General features: G+C 37.3%; 1 protein-coding gene across 1 annotated transcript in view; it reads left to right on the top strand.

Moving 5' to 3' along the window:
* LOC110287789 (vomeronasal type-2 receptor 116-like) overlaps positions 1–15,718 on the top strand; it is a 30,550-nt gene extending 14,832 nt beyond the window's left edge. The window contains exons 5-6 of the mRNA XM_085832551.1: positions 9,704–9,827; positions 14,303–15,718. Of these exons, the coding sequence (XP_085688677.1) occupies positions 9,704–9,827; positions 14,303–15,222 (1,044 nt within the window). The 3' untranslated portion in view covers positions 15,223–15,718. The remainder of the gene's footprint in view (positions 1–9,703; positions 9,828–14,302) is intronic.
* The last annotated feature ends 626 nt before the right edge of the window (positions 15,719–16,344 follow it).

The following is a 16,344-nucleotide window of genomic DNA, read 5'->3' as shown; positions in this document are numbered from 1 at the left end:
GGATATTTTAGGCTCTTGCCTTCAAGTATGAGTATTATTATCAACATCAAGGGTAAGCTTTCTCTTATGGGATATCTCTCAAGCTGGACCAGTCATTGGTTATCTATCCAATTATCCTCTGCTCCTTCTTTACTCCCACATATAGTTAGGCAGGATAAAGTGTAGGTCAAAGGTTTTGGGTATGGGATATTGTCTCAATCCCTACCCTGGAAAACTTGCCTGGTTCTTGGAGCTGGACATTACAGGCTCCCTATCCCCCTTTGCTAGGAGTATTAGCTAAAGTCACCCTCATATATTTCTAAGAATTTCTATTTCCTTAGCTTTCTAACTTGAATCAGACATGCCACCCCCATTTTAATAGCCTCACCAAATATTCTGTGTGTTACTCTACACTCACTATTATTTCCTTTTCTTCTCATCCCCACCCAAATCCTTTCAGTGCAAAACCACATTCACCCATGACTTCTATACTATTTCTGCTTCTCAGGGGATACATTGGTTTCACCTTGTGCTATCTATTTTTACTTATCGTTTTTTTAGGTTTAGGGAATTTTTAGCATGAAATTTATATTCTTAAAGGAGGAGAATAAAAATTATGTCTTTCAAAAATTAAGAAATATAATTGCCAATTCAGTTATGATACCTAGTGAGTTTATTCCTTACAATAAAAGGAAAAATAAAGATCTTCATGAGGAAAACAATTACAGTAAGTCATAACTGATAAATGAGTACTAAGAAGAACTTTAAAAGAACTCCATCATATATAAAAGTAAAATGAGCACAAGAGGTCAAAATAGCATATAAACAACATTTAAAAGCTTTAAAGAAAAACTGCTAAAATTTATTATATATTAAAATGACAACTAGTGAGCAATAATTAGCAATTTTAGTAATAATTGAGTGTTAGTGGTTATCTTCTCTAATAAAATATCACAGAAAATTAGTTTGGTTTATTTTTAGCATAATATTTTTATTGATTCTTTCAGAATTTCACATAATGAAGCCTGATCATACTCAGTTCTCAGTCTTAGATGTCAACTTCTCCATGACAACACCTTTCAAAAAAAAGTAAAATGAAAGAAACCACTTTCTGCTATGTATGTACTCACTGGAGCATGGCAAACCTCTCAGTTCCTGCTCTCAAAACTGAAACTAAATTTTCCATCCCAGAAGCCTTCAGTTATGGATAACTAACATCAGAACCTTTACAATGTATTTTAAGAGTTCTTGGCCCTGGCATTCCCCTGTATTGGGGCATATAAAGTTTGCAATACCAAGGGGCCTCTCTTCCCAGTGATGGCTGACTAGGCCATCTTCTGCTACATATGCAGCTAGAGTTATGAGCACTGGGGGTACTGGTTAGTTCATATTGTTGTTCTGTTGATGGGGTTGCAGACCCCATCAGCTCCTTTGGTGCTTTTTCTAGCTTCTCCATTGGGGGGGCTATGTTCCATCTTATAGATGACTGTGACTTCTGTATTTGCCAGGCATTGGCATAGCCTCATATGAGACAGCTATAACAGGGTCCCTTCAGCAAAATCTTTCTGGCATTGTGCAATAGTGTCTGGGTTTGGTGGCTGATTATGGGATAGATCCCCAGGTGGGGTAGTCTCTGGTTAGTCCATCCTTTTGTCTTAGCTCCAAACTTTGTCTCTATAACTCCTTTCATGAGTATTTTGTTTCCTACTCTAAAGAAGAATGAAGTATCCACACATGGGTCTTCCCTCTTCTTGATTTTCTTGTGTTTTGCAAATTGTATCTTGGGTGTTCTATGTTTCTGGGCTAATATCCACTTATCAATGAGTGCATATCTAATGACTTCTTTTGTGATTGGATTACCTCACTAAGGATGATATCCTTCAGATACATCCATTTGTCTGAGAATTTCATAAATCCATTGTTTTTCATTGCTGATTAAGTACTCCATTGTAGGGGAACAGGGTGGAGGGAGGGTATAGGGAACTTTTCGGACAGCATTTCAGATGTATATAAAGAAAATATTTTTAAAAAATAAAAGGAAAAGAAAAGAAAAAAGAAAATATCTAATTATAAATTAATAAATAAGTAACTAAATAAATAAATAAAGAGTTCTTTACATTGTTTCCACCTATATCTGTTCAGACATTGTTAAAAACAAAAACCACAAAAACCACAGATATCAGCAAAGTCTTTAGCTGCCATAGGCATACATGCCCAGATAAGGACATTGGTAGTACTAATGATTTAAACAGCACCATGGCTAAATATAACAGCAGAGGCTACTCCCATCAATATTGCCACTGGGGAAACTATTGGTTTATTAAAAATTCAATTTTGATTGCTTCATACTGTGGAGGTTTCATGCCTCAGAAAAGGGAGGTGCTAGAAGGGTGAGGCAGAAGTAGGAGGATAGATGGAGGAGTACTCTCTTAAAGAGAAAAGGGGAAGGGGCTATGGAGCAGGGTGCATAGAGATTAGATTGACACAGAGCATAATATTTGAAATGTAAACAAATAAAATGAATAACAACAAAAAATTAGGAACCATTTGTGGCATACCTGGAAGGGAAAAAAATCCCTTGTATATGAACAAAGCACATCTGAAAAATGGGGTCCCATTTGTCCATGCTTGATCTTACAGCACAAGCCATTGCTGGTCTGTTCAGGAATTTTACCCCTGTGCCCATATCTTTGAGGCTTTTGCCCACTTTATCCTCTATAAATTTCAGTGTCTCTGGTTTTATGTGGAGGTCTTTGATCCACTTAGAGTGGAGCTTTTTAAAAGGAGATAAGAATGGATCAATTAGCATTCTTGTACATAATAACTGACAGTTGTGCCAGGACCATTTGTTGAAAATGCTGTCTTTTTTTCCACTGGATGGTTTTAGGTCCTATGCCAAGTAACCATAGGTGTGTGGGTTCATTTCTACGTCTTCAATTCTATTCCATTGATCTACCTGTCTGTCACTGTACCAGTACCATGCAGTCTTTATCACAATTGCTCTGTAGTAAGGTTGAGGTCAAGCATGGTGATTCCACCAGAGGTTCTTTTACTATTGAGAATAGTTTTTGCTAATCTAGGTTTTTTTGTTATATGAGATGAATTTGCAAATTTCCCTTTCTAACTCAGTGAAGAATTGAGTTGAGATTTTGATGGGGATTGCATTGAATCTGTAGATTGCTTTTAGGAAGATAGCAATTTTTACTACATTGATTTTACCAATCCATGAGCATGGGAGATCTTTCCATCTACTGAGATCTTCTTCGATTTCTTTCTTCAGAGTCTTGAAGTTCTTGTCATATAGATCTTTCACTTCCTTAGTTAGGGTCACACCAAGATATTGTATATTAATTGTGACTATTTCAAAGTGTGTTGTCTCCCTAATTTCTTTTTCATGGTGTTTATCTTTTGGGTAGAGAAAGACCACTGTTTTTTTTTTTTGTTTTTTTTTTTGTTTGTTTTAGTTAATTTTATATCCAGCTACTGCCTTGAAGCTGTTTATGAGGTTTAAGAGTTCTCTGGTGGAATTTTTAGGGTCACTTATATATACTATCGTATCATCTGCAAATAGTGAAGTTTAGACTTTTTACTTTCCAATTTGTATCTCCTTGATCTCCTTTTGTTGTCGAATTGCTCTGGTTAGGACTTCAAGTACTATATTGAATAGGTAGGGAGAAAGTGGGCAGACTTGTCTAGTCACTGATTTTAGTGGGATTGCTTCCATTTAGTTTGATGTTGTCTACTGGTTTGCTGTATATTGCTTTTATTATGTTTAGTTATGGGCCTTGAAGTCCTGATCTTTCCAAGACTTTTATCATGTTGGCATGTTGGATTTTGTCAAATACTTTTTCAGCATCTAAGGAGATGATCGTGTGAATTTGTCTTTCAGTTTGTTTATATAGTGGATTGCATTGTGGATTACAGTACATTAAACCATCCCTGCATTCCTGAGATGAAGCCTACTTGGTCATGACAGATGATCATTTTGATGTGTTCTTGGATTCGGTTTGTGAAGATTTTATTGAGTATTTTTGCATCAATGTTCATAAGGGAAATTAGTCTAAAGTTCTCTTGCTTTGTTGGATCTTTGTGTGGTTTAGGTATCAGAGTAGTTGTGGCTTCATAGAATGAATGAGATAGAGTATTGTCTGTTTCTATTTTGTGGAATAGTTTGAGGAGAATTGGAATTAGGTCTTCTCTGAAGGTCTGATAGAACTCTTCACTAAACCTATCTGGTCCTGGGCTTTTTTTTTTTTTTTTTTTTTTTTTTTTTTGATTGGGAGACTTTTAAGGACTGCTTCTATTTCTTTAGAAGAAATGGGACTGTTTTGTAGTAGTATCTGATGATGTTTTGGATTTTCTCAGGTTCTGTTATGTCTCCTTTTTCATTTCTGATTTTGTTAATTAGGATAATGTCCCTGTGCCCTCTAGTTAGTCTGGCTAAGGTTTTATCTATCTTGTTGATCTTCTCAAAGAACCAGCTCCTGGTTTGGTTGATTCTTTGAATAGTTCTTTTTGTTTCCACATGGTTGATTTCAGTCCTAAGTTTGATTATTTCCTGCCGTCTACTCCTCTTGGGTGAATTTGCCTCCTTACATTCTAGAGCTTTTAAGTGTGCTGTCAGGCTGCAAGTTTATGCTCTCTCTAGTTTCTTTTTGGTGGGATTCAGAGCTATGAGTTTTCCTCTAAGAACTGGCTCCATTGTGTCCCATAAGTTTGGGTATGTTGTGGCTTCATTTTCATTAAACTCTAAAAAGTCTGTAATTTCTTCCTTTATTACTTCCTTGACCAAGGTATCATTGAGTAGAGTGTTGTTCAGTTTCCACATGAATGTTGGCATTCTATTATTTATGTTGTTATTGAAGATCACCCTTAGTCCATGGTGATCTGATAAGATGCATGGGACAATGTCAATGTTTTTGTATCTGTTGAGGCCTATTTTGTGACTGATTATATGGTCTATTTTGGTGGAGGTGCTGAGAAGAAGGTATATCCTTTTGTTTTAGATTAAAATGTTCTGTAGATACCTGTTAAAAATATTTGTTTCATAACTACTGTTTGTGTCCATGTGTCTCTGTTTAGTTTCTGTTTCCAGGATCTTCCACTGATGAGAGAGTTGTGTTGAAGTCTCCCACTATTATTTATGTGTGCTTTGAGCTTTACTAAAGTTTCTTTAATGAATGTGGCTGCCCTTGCATTTGGAGCATAGATATTCAGGATTGAGAGTTCATCTTGGTAGATTTTAACTTTGATGAGTACAAAGTGCCCCTCCTTGTCTTTTTTGATAACTTTGGGTTGGAAGTTGATTTTATTCGATATTAGAGTGACTACTCCAGCTAGTTTCTTCGGCCCATGTGCTTGAAAAATTGTTTTCTAGCCTTTCACTTTGAGGTAGTGTCTGTCTTTTTCCCTAAGGTAGGTTTCCTGTAAGCAGCAAAATGTTGGGTCCTGTTTGTGTAGCCAGTCTGTTAGTCTGTTAGTCTGTCTTTTGGGGGGGGTGGGGAATTGAGTCCATTGTTATTAAGATATATTGAAGAAAAGTAATTGCCGCTTATTGTTAATTTTGCTGTTAAAGATGGGATTCTGTTCTCGCGGCTGTCTTCTTTTAGGTTGATTGACTATTTTCTTTCTAGCATTTTCTAGGGTGTAGTTTCCGTCCTTGTGTTAGTATTTTCCCTTTATTATCCTTTGAAATACTGGATTCAAGGAAGGATATTGTGTATTTGGTTTTGTCATGGAAGGATTTAGTTTCTCTATCTACAGTAATTGAGAGTTTGGCTGGGTATAGTAGCCTGGGCTGGCATTTGTGTTCTCTTAGGGTCTCTTTAACATCTGTCCAGGATCTTCTGGTTTTCATTGTCTCTGGTGAGAAGTCTACTGTAACTCTGATAGGTCTGCCTTTATATGTTACTTGAAATTTTTCCCTTACTGCTTTTAAAATTCTATCTTTATTCAGTGCATTTGTTGTTCTGATTATTATGCATGGGGAGCAATTTCTTTTCTGGTCCAGTCTATTTGGAGTTCTGTAGGCTTCTTTTATGTTTATGGGTATTTCTTTCTTTAGCTTAGGGAAGTTTTGTTCTATAATTTGGTTGAAGATATTTGCTGGCCCTTTAAGTTGAAAATCTTCATTCTCATCTACTCCTATTATCCATAGGATTGGTCTTCTCATTGTATCCTGGATTTCCTGGTTTTTTTGAGTTAGGATCTTTTTGCATTTTGCATTTTCTTTGTTGTTGTATCCATGTTCTCTATGGAATCTTCTGCATCTGAGATTCTCTCTTTAATCTCTTGTATTCTGTTGCTGATGTTCGCATCTATGGTTCCAGATTTCTTTCCTAGGGTTTCTATCTCCAGAGTTGTCTCCCTTTTTTGTTTTCTTTATTGTTTCTACTTCCCTTTTTAGGTCTTGGATGATGTGTTCAATTCCATCACCTGTTTGCTTGTGTATTCCTGTAATTCTTTAAGGAATTTTTGTGTTTCTTCTTTAAAGTCTTCGACTTGTCTAGCAGTGTTTTCCTGTAATCCTTTAAAGGATTTTTGTCCTCTACCTGTTTAACCATGGTCTCCTGTATTTCTTTAGGTGAGTTATTAATTTCGTTCTTAAGCTCCTCTACCAGGATCATGAGGTACAATTTTAAATCTGAATCTTGCTTTTCTGGTGTGTAGGGGTATCCAGGACTTGCTGAGGTTAGAGTGCTGGGTTCTGATAATGGTGAGTGGTCTTGGTTTCTGTTAGTAAGATTCTTACATTTGCCTTTCGCCAATTGATAATCTATAGTGTTAGTTGTTATACCTGTGTCTGGCTGGAGCTTTTTCCTCCTGTGATTCTGTTAGCCTCTGTCAGCACTCCTGGGTGTCCAAGTCTCTCCTGCATCTCAGTGGTCAGAGTACTCTCTGCAGGCCACCTCTCCTCTGCAGGTGAAGGAGCACAGATGTCTGGAGCTCAGATCTGTTTCCTGGATGAAGATGAGGGCCCAAAACAGGACCTGTCCCAGAGGCTATGTTGCTTCTGCAGTCCACAGGCTCTCCTGCGCAGACTGGTCTCTCCTGAAATAATTCTTCTCCAAAAATCTACCTACAGATGTCAGCAACACAACTAAAATATTAGTCAATGTGCCCAAATAACTTCATTCTATGAAAGCAACTATGGCTCATCGAATGAATATACTTTACATGTAAAACATCACACATTCAAACTTCAGTATAGAACTACATTTTGTACAAAAACATGCAGAAAAAGGTCTTAATGCAGTCTACCATCATTTCAGAATTTAAAAAAGAATAAACCAAATCTGACAATCTATGAGAATACTTGTTTCAATAAGGAAGATTTATTTATTTATTTATTTATTTCCTTTTTTCAGTCTAGTAGCTTTAATATTTATGACAACATTTTATATTTATAAGAACATAGCTCTAGAAAAATTTCACACGATACTCAATTTTTATATTTACTGAAAAAAAATTGTTTTTTCTTTTTCAGTTCTAGTAACCAGTGGCTACTGGCATGTTTTATTTTTTTATTTGGGTATTTATTTCATTTACATTTCCAATGCTATCACAAAAGTTCCCCACCCACTCCCCCACCCACCCACTCCCACTTCTTGGCCCTGTCTTTCCCTGCACTGAGGCATATAAAGTTTGCACGACCAATGGGCCTCTCTTTCCACTAATGGCTGACTAGGCCATCTTCTGTTTCATATGCAGCTAGAGATACGAGCTCCAGGGTGTTACTGGGTAATTCATATTGTTGTTCCACCTATAGGATTTCGGATCCCTTTAGCTCCTTGGGTACTTTCTCTAGCTCCTCCATTGGGGGCCCTGTGATCCATCTAATAGCTGACTGTGAGCATCCACTTCTGTGTTTGCTAGGCCCTGGAATAGTCTCACAAGAGACAGCTATATCTGGGTCCTTTCAGCAAAATCTTGCTAGTGTATGCAATGGTGTCAGCGTTTGGAAGCTAATTATGGGATGGATCTCCAGATATGGCAGTCTCTAGATGGTCCATCCTTTCATCTCAGCTCCAGACTTTGTCTCTGTAACTCCTTCCATGGGTGTTTTGTTCCCAATTCTAAGAAGGGGCAAAGTGTCCACACTTTGGTCTTCGTTCTTCTTTAATTTCATGAGTTTAGCAAATTGTATCTTATATCTTGGGTATTCTAAGTTCATGGGCTAATATCCACTTATCAGTGACTACATATTGTGTGAGTTCCTTTGTGATTGGGTTACCTCACTCAGGATGATGCCCTCCAGATCCATCAATTTGCCTAGGAATTTCAAAAATTCATTCTTTTTAATAGTTGAGTAGTACTCATTTTCTAAAGGTACCATATTTTCAGTATCCAGATATTTTCTTTGTTCACATTTTTATTTCAAACTACTGATGATATTGTACTACATGGACAGGAGAATCAAAGAATTTCAATTAAAATTAAATCTTGTGAGAACAAGATTTTGTAGTGGCACGTGCCTTTCATCTACATTTTTGAATTAAGAGTCAGAAGTATCTCTCTGCATTTGTAGTCAGTCAGACTTTTGCATTGCCTCTACTCAAACCTGGGCTGAAATGGATACTATGCATTAAATGAAGAGCAGGATGTGGACAAGGAAATGTATGTTCAGAACTCATCATAAAAATAGTCTTTATATTCTTAATGGGAAACTGAATAATATAAACTATAGTAAAAGAAGGAAAACCTGTGCCCTGATATATAAAGGAAGCTAAGGTCTACTAACACTGCAAAGGAATATGGCAACTCCGTACCTGCTAACCACAAATGCAATAGGACTCATCATAGGCTGCTGTTGATGTATTTCCTCTTAGTTTGTTAAGTTTTGCTGTCTAATGTTGTTGAGGTTATTTTGGTTATATGATATTTGAAGCCTAATTTCCCCTGTTTTTGTATGTCCTTTACTCCTAATTTGCTACAATTTGCTGTTATTAAACAGTAATTATGAGCAAACTGAGGAGGAAAAGGTCGATTTGACTCATAGGTTACACTCAAGGGAAGAAAAGGCATGGCCCTGGATAATGCAACTGAAACAGAGTCACTCAAGGAACTCTGCTTACTGGCTTGTTCTGTATGATTTCTAATGTACCACTGCCTACAGACAACTCTGCTCCCAGTAGGCTTGCTACTCACACCTCAATTAACAATTTAGGGGGCTGGAGAGATGGCTCAGCGGTTAAGAGCACAGACTGCTCTTCCAAAGGTTATGAGTTCAAATCACAGCCACCACATAGTCCCTCACAACCATCCATAACGAAATCTGATGCCCTCTTCTGGAGTGTCTGAAGACACCTACAGTATACTAACAATTAATAAAAAAATAAGACTTTAAAAATATTTAATATATGCTTCCCATATGTGATGACAGACTATCCTGACAGAGATAAATTCTCAATTATGATTCTCTGTGCCTTTACACTGTATTATGTGCTCAGGTGACAAGAATTAACTAGAATGACCACCTTGAAACCTCTGTAGTGTTTTCACACAGGAGGCTTTCATGGTTTATTTCAAATAGTTGGGAAACAAGTCAACTTTTACTCATTTTTTCCATATCTTGATATCTGTCCTCATAAAATGCACTAGGTAAAAATCTGCTAACTCTGTTGGTTTATATGAAATTAGTTTCTTAATGTCACACACTAATATAATATAATTATGGAAGGGTAAATAAAACTCCAGTTAGCAGCATATGTCTACTTTTCATTAGATGCCAACTTCAGTGTGCAGTGCTGATTGTGGTCCTGGATCTAGAAAATTCAGGATGGACGGAATGGCAGCATGCTGTTTTCATTGCAAACCCTGTCCTGAAAATGAAATTTCTAACGAGACAAGTGAGTATTTCCTGCTAGAATAAGTTCTTCAAAAGGGTTATCATTTTGTTCCAAAATTGGAACACTGAAGTAGTTTAAAATGAAAGCTTAAAAATAAAATACATTTCTGTCCTATGTTAGACATTATAGGAATACAATGGTTTATAATGTACTTATTAAGAAAAAAAGTAGAAATTGCCCTACATCTTTAATTCCTTGAAAATTCATAGTAAATGGCATACTCTCAAATACTTTTGATAATAAAATTTAAGTGTACTCTACACAAGATATTTTCTAGTAATTACTACTCTCTAAAATATATATGTAGATCATGAATATTTAAATACTGTATTTATTTTGACTTGATGTATATGGTTTTACTTAAGGTCATGCTTACCTTGCATGTATAGAAGAACATGGAAGACAAAATAAGGCATGTGGGTATAGGTAAACAAATCCCAGTACTCTGTAAGATGAAAGAACATGGAGAATAATAACTTGTAAAATTATAAAATATTCAAATGAGTATTTTCTTACTTTACACGATATTTTGCATACTACAGAACACTCTTATTCAAAAGTTCAATGTATTTTAAATTTAGAAAACTGAGGATCACTCTGGACACATGATATGAAAATATGAATGGTCCTCAAGTCATTACTACTATGTATCATGCCAATTTAGATTTCTCCACAATAGAACACATAATTATTGAGTTTTTATTTGGTTTTGTATGTGTATTTATTAAATAACTTGTTTTTCTTTATATTTTATTATTTAAATTAATTTGTTTTTTACACTCTATGTTTTATTCTCCTACTCCTGATGCATCCTACAACTGTTTCACATACCAAACCCCCTCTGTACCCTCCTGTCTTTCCACATAGATGTTTCCATCTCCCACCCCACCTGAACCTCTAAACTCCCTGGGACCTCCAGTCTCTTGAGGGTTAGGGAAAAGGACTGAAGCCCTGAGGGCCAGCAGAAGGAATGCAAACAGACAACCTCAGGGAAACAGGAGGTTGGGGAGACACTCCAGAATGCACCAAAGACCTGGGAGGTGAGAGACTCTCAGGACTCAAAGGGAGTGACCTCAGATGAAATGCCTGACAGTAGGGAGAGGGAATTTATAAAGCCCACCTCCATCAGTAAGACAGGACATCAAGTGAGGGATGGGGTAGCCATACCACAGTCACAACTCTGACCCATAATTGTTCCTGTCTAAAATAATGACTGGGATGGAAATGGAGAGGAGCCTGGGAAAAAGAAGATCCAGTGACAGGTCCAGAGTGGGATCCAGCTCAAGGGGAGCTACCAAAGCCTGACACCATTACTGAGGTTATGGAGCACTCAAAAGAAAAAAAATGGACCTATTATGACTGCTCTCCGAAAGACCCAACAAGCAGCTGAACGATTCAGATGCAGATGTTTTCACCCAACCCATTGACAGAAGCAGCTGATCCCTGTTGTTGAATTAGGGAAGGCTGAAAGAAGTTGAGAAGGGAAATCCTGTAGGAGGATCAGCACTCTCAATTAATCTGGATCTCTGAGATCTCTCAAACACTGGACCACCCAAAAGGCAGCATACACAAATTGATATGAGGCCCCTAACACACATACAGTTGAGGACTCCCGGGTTTGTGTTTATATCATTTATTAATATGATTCATATTAATATTGTTTTGTCCTGGTTACCAACAAGTACTTGCTGACAGGACCCTGATATAGCTGTCTCCTGAGAGCTCTATCAGAGTCTGAAAAATACAGAGGTGGATGCTCTCAGCCAACCTTTGGACTGAGCACAGAGTCCCCAATGGAGGAACTAGACAAAAGATCCAAGGAGCTGAAAGGGTTTGCATCCCTATAGGAGGAACAACAATATGAACCAGCCAGTATCCCCAGAGCTCCCAGGGACAAAACTATCAACCAAAGAGTACACATGGAGGGAGCCATGGCTCCAGATGCATCTGAAGCAGAGGTTGGCATTGTTAGTCATAAATGGGAGGAGAGGCCCTTGGTCCTGTGAAGGCTCTAGGCCCCAGTGTAGGCCAGGAAGTGGGAGTGAGTGGGCTGGTAAGCAGGGAAGTAGGGAAGAGATAGGGGATTTTCAGAGAGGAAACCAGAAAAAGGGGATAATATTTGAAATGTAAATGAAGAAAATATCTAATAAAATATTTTTTAAATAATAATAATAAAAAAGAATGGAATTAGCCACAGACTTCAAATGGCATTGGCACTAGCATAGCACATGTTAATCAAATAAATATTTCATCAGGATGAGCTGAATACAAATGGCAGGAATGTAGTTTTTCTGGGCCTTTTTGTGCCAAAGTATATAATTGAGGTGATATCCTAAGAGGACATTTATTGCTAATAAAATGGCTTATCAGGGCGGGGGAGGGTATGGGGGACTTTTGGGATAGAATTGGAAATGTAATTGAGGAAAATACGTAATAAAAAAAATTTTAAAAATTAAAAAAAAGATGGCTTATCAGTTAAATCTTATCCCATTAAGTGTGATGATGTAGGTTTATCCCCAGAACCCACCAAATAGCAGGAGGTAATCAACTTCTACAAATTACTTTGTGATATTCATGCAGTTCTACATTGAACATACACATAAGTAATTCAATAAAATTTCAACCAAACTCAAGTATTCTCCAAAAGCAATACATTTTGCTCACAATCAAGCTAAATTCTTAGTCCTAAACAAATAAAATAATAATGACTTTATACATATGCATTGTTCTGTATAAAAGACTTCTAACCTTGGAAGTACATTATTTATCCCATATGGCAAATGTTCAATAACTCAGTGAAATGACAATCAAATTTCCTACACACACAATGGTGGGAATTACAGAACCCTTTACATTCAGAAATAGTCTTGCTGCCTTTATATAAAAAGGCCTAGGAATGTGATATTAATATAGTCATAAGAGGCCAAAACTTGGAAATATATTTAAATTCTTATTTTGCATTTACCAAGATACAATTTGCAAAATGAAAATCAAGAAGAGTGGATACTTCATTCCTCCTTAGAATATGGAACAAAATACCCATGAAAGGAGTTACAGAGACAAAGTTTGGAGCTAAGATGAAAGGATGAACTATCCAGAGACTACCCCACCCGGGGATCTATCCCATAATCAGCCACCAAACCCAGACACTATTGCACAATGCCAGGAAGATTTTGCTGAAGGGACCCTGTTATAGCTGTCTCCTATGAGGCTATGCCAGTGCCTGGCAAATACAGAAGTGGATGCTCACAGTCATCTATAAAATGGAACCCAGGGCCCCCAATGGAGAAGCTAGAGAAAGCACCCAAGGAGCTGATGGGGTCTGCAACCCTATAGGCAGAACAACAATATTAACTAACCAGTACCCCCAGAGCTCGCATATGTAGCTGCATATGTAGCAGAAGATGGCCTATCGACCATTACTAGGAAGAGAAGCCCCTTGGTATTGCAAACGTTATATGCCCTAATACAGCGGAATGCCAGGGTTAAGAAGTGGGAGTGGGTGGGTAGGGGAGCAGGGCAGAGGGAGGGTATAGGGAACTTTCAGGATAGCATTTAAAATGTATATAAAGAAAATATCTAATAAAATGTTATTTTAGTCTATTAAAATTAATTAATTTAAAAAAACAAAAATCAATATTATAGATGTATAAATTTCAAGTCTCATGCTCACCAACATGTTTCCTTTATACAAACCCAATAATTTTCAAGTTAATGATACCTTCTGTTACATTTATATGTAAACACACTCATAAATGTACATATCCACAATAAATGGCCAAAACAATGCAGTAAAATAGGCTAAAAAAATATTTGTTGCTTTCATATTCCTAATGTTGATCACCATTAAAAAATGGAATGAATTATTTCATGAAACAGTGACTTTCAATGCATTCTAACCTACCTCTTGAGGGAAATATCTAGAACTGGCCCCTGCAGCAGGTGATCTCACTCACTAAGTTTCTCAGCCTGCCAACTAGCCAGCCCTGACAGGCCACATGTCTCCCACCAGGCCGTCTCTTCGAAGAGGCCCCTAAGTTACTCTTCCTTTCATGCAATGTCCCAAGCATCACTCATTAGCCATCTCAACACCTAATTACCCAGTAGACTGAAGATACTTAATGCTTTATTAGCCAATCATATGTATGCATCAATAATAACAAATGTCAATACAATAATTTCAGGTCCAAATGATCATGATAAAGTTTCAACACAATTATTCTAACCTTTTGAAAACACCATGTCAGCCTCTGGTCTGGTTCCCTCTCTCCTCCTCAGACACCTCTCTCTCCTCAACTTGTTCTGCCTCCCTTCTCCTGTTCTGCCTCCAACCGCCCTAATGTGATTGAACATGGAAAATGCTGAAACACCAACCAAACTCATATGTTGCAAATTTTCTTCTATATGCTTAAGTGAAATATTCTGTCAGTAAAATTGCTAAAGCCACACTAACAATATTTTCATTTCTAAATTAGATGTGGATTATTGTGTCCAGTGTCTGGAGGACCAATATACTAACACAGAACAGAATCACTGCATTCATAAAGCTGTTGTATTTCTCAGCTATGAAGAACCATTGGGAGTGGCACTTTTCTTAATCTCCTTGTTCTTCTCTGCATTTACAACTGTGGTTCTTGGGGTCATTGTGAAGCACCACAGTAATCCAGTTGTTAAGGCCAATAACAGAACTCTCACCTATATCTTGCTCATCTCACTCATCTTTTGTTTCCTCTGCCCTTTGCTCTTCATTGGCCATCCAAATGCAGCCACCTGCATCCTACAGCAAATCACATTTGGAATTGTATTCACTGTTTCTGTTTCTACTGTCTTGGCTAAAACAATTACTGTAGTTATGGCATTCAAAATCACAGCCTCCCAAAGAATGATGAAGTACTTTCTAGTTTCAGGGGCAATTAACTACATCATTCCCATTTGTATTCTCATCCAAGTTATTGTATGTGCAGTCTGGCTGGGAGCTTCTCCTCCTTCTGTTGATATTGATGCACAGTCTGAGCATCAACAGATCATCATTGTATGCCACAAGGGTTCAGTCAATGCATTTTACTGTGTTCTGGGATACTTGGCAATCCTGGCCATTGGGAGCTTCACTCTGGCTTTCTTTTCCAGAAACCTTCCTGGTGCCTTTAATGAAGCCAAATCCATAACATTCAGCATGCTGGTGTTCTGCAGTGTCTGGATCACTTTCATCCCTGTTTACCATAGCACCAAAGGCAAGGTCATGGTGGCTATAGAGATCTTCTCCACTTTGGCCTCCAGTGCAGGGATGCTGGGATGCATATTTGTTCCCAAATGTTACACAATATTGTTTAGACCAGACCAAAATTCTCTTGAAATGATCAGGATGAAATCATCTTCCCATGCTCATATTTCATAAATTCAGAAAAAATGTATAGTTTGTTCATAATCACCAATATTGGATTATATTGCCATACCTTTCTGATGTTGGAATAACTCTCACTGTTTCCTCTAAGGATATTGCCTAGCAATACCTATCTACTAATATTCCTATTGATTTTATAATCTTCCACAATATTCTAAATCACTCGTCCTCTTTGACAGAAAGAGATACTGGAATCCTGATACATTCTAAGACTTAGAGAAGTTCTTCTAGTAGCATGGATGAGAGAGGAATATTTTATCAATAGGTTTTAGAATATTTCCAAAGATGAATTGATGTCTCTGAAGATAGATATAATCATGGCCTGTTCTTGTAGAGGAACTGATTCAATACTCAGCCCCACCAACTGCTATTACCAAACACCTGTAACAATAGCTACAATTAACAGGATGCTCTCTTTTGTGTTGCAATTTACCTAAAGCTATTTATGCTCATAATGAGACACTCAAACACGCACTTGAGCACACACACACACGCACACACACACACACACACACACACACACACACATATATATATATATATATATATATATATATATATATATATATATATAATTACATAAAATTTAAAAAGATACAGAAGAATGTGACAGAAACTTTACACTGGGAGTCTGCTTTTCAATGTTCGTCTAAGGTGTCAGAATTATAGTAATCTACAGAGAAAGGATCAGATATGTGTGGAAATGACTAGGTTTTTCTTTCAGACACTTTACATATAACTCTCAATTTTAAGTATATCATCAAAGACACACTAATGAAATTGTCAGGGAAAGTACAGCTTATCAAAGTAATTTCTTCTATGTGTGGAATTTAGATGACTCTGTGCAAATGATCAGCTTTGACACCACAGAATAACCCAAAGGAGGTAGCTGGTGAGAGTCTGTGCTGAGATCAGCAGACATGGGTTGGTTGGCCAAGAAATTCACAGGGACTGCTGGCTATGACATCCCATGTTTAGAGAAGAGAAAGAGAGTGAAAATCAAACATTAATAGACACATGCACACAAACATACTCACCCACATGCACATTGGCACATACACACAGTGGTCGAGGCAAATATAAGTTCTAGCAACTTAGCACATACAAATACATATA

Source organism: Mus caroli, unplaced genomic scaffold (genome assembly GCF_978045245.1).
Source record: "Mus caroli unplaced genomic scaffold, Mus_caroli_1 scaffold_18, whole genome shotgun sequence".
NCBI lineage: Eukaryota > Metazoa > Chordata > Mammalia > Rodentia > Muridae > Mus > Mus caroli.
The sequence above is the reverse complement of the archived record's forward strand: the minus strand, read 5'-3'. Positions and strand labels throughout refer to the sequence as shown.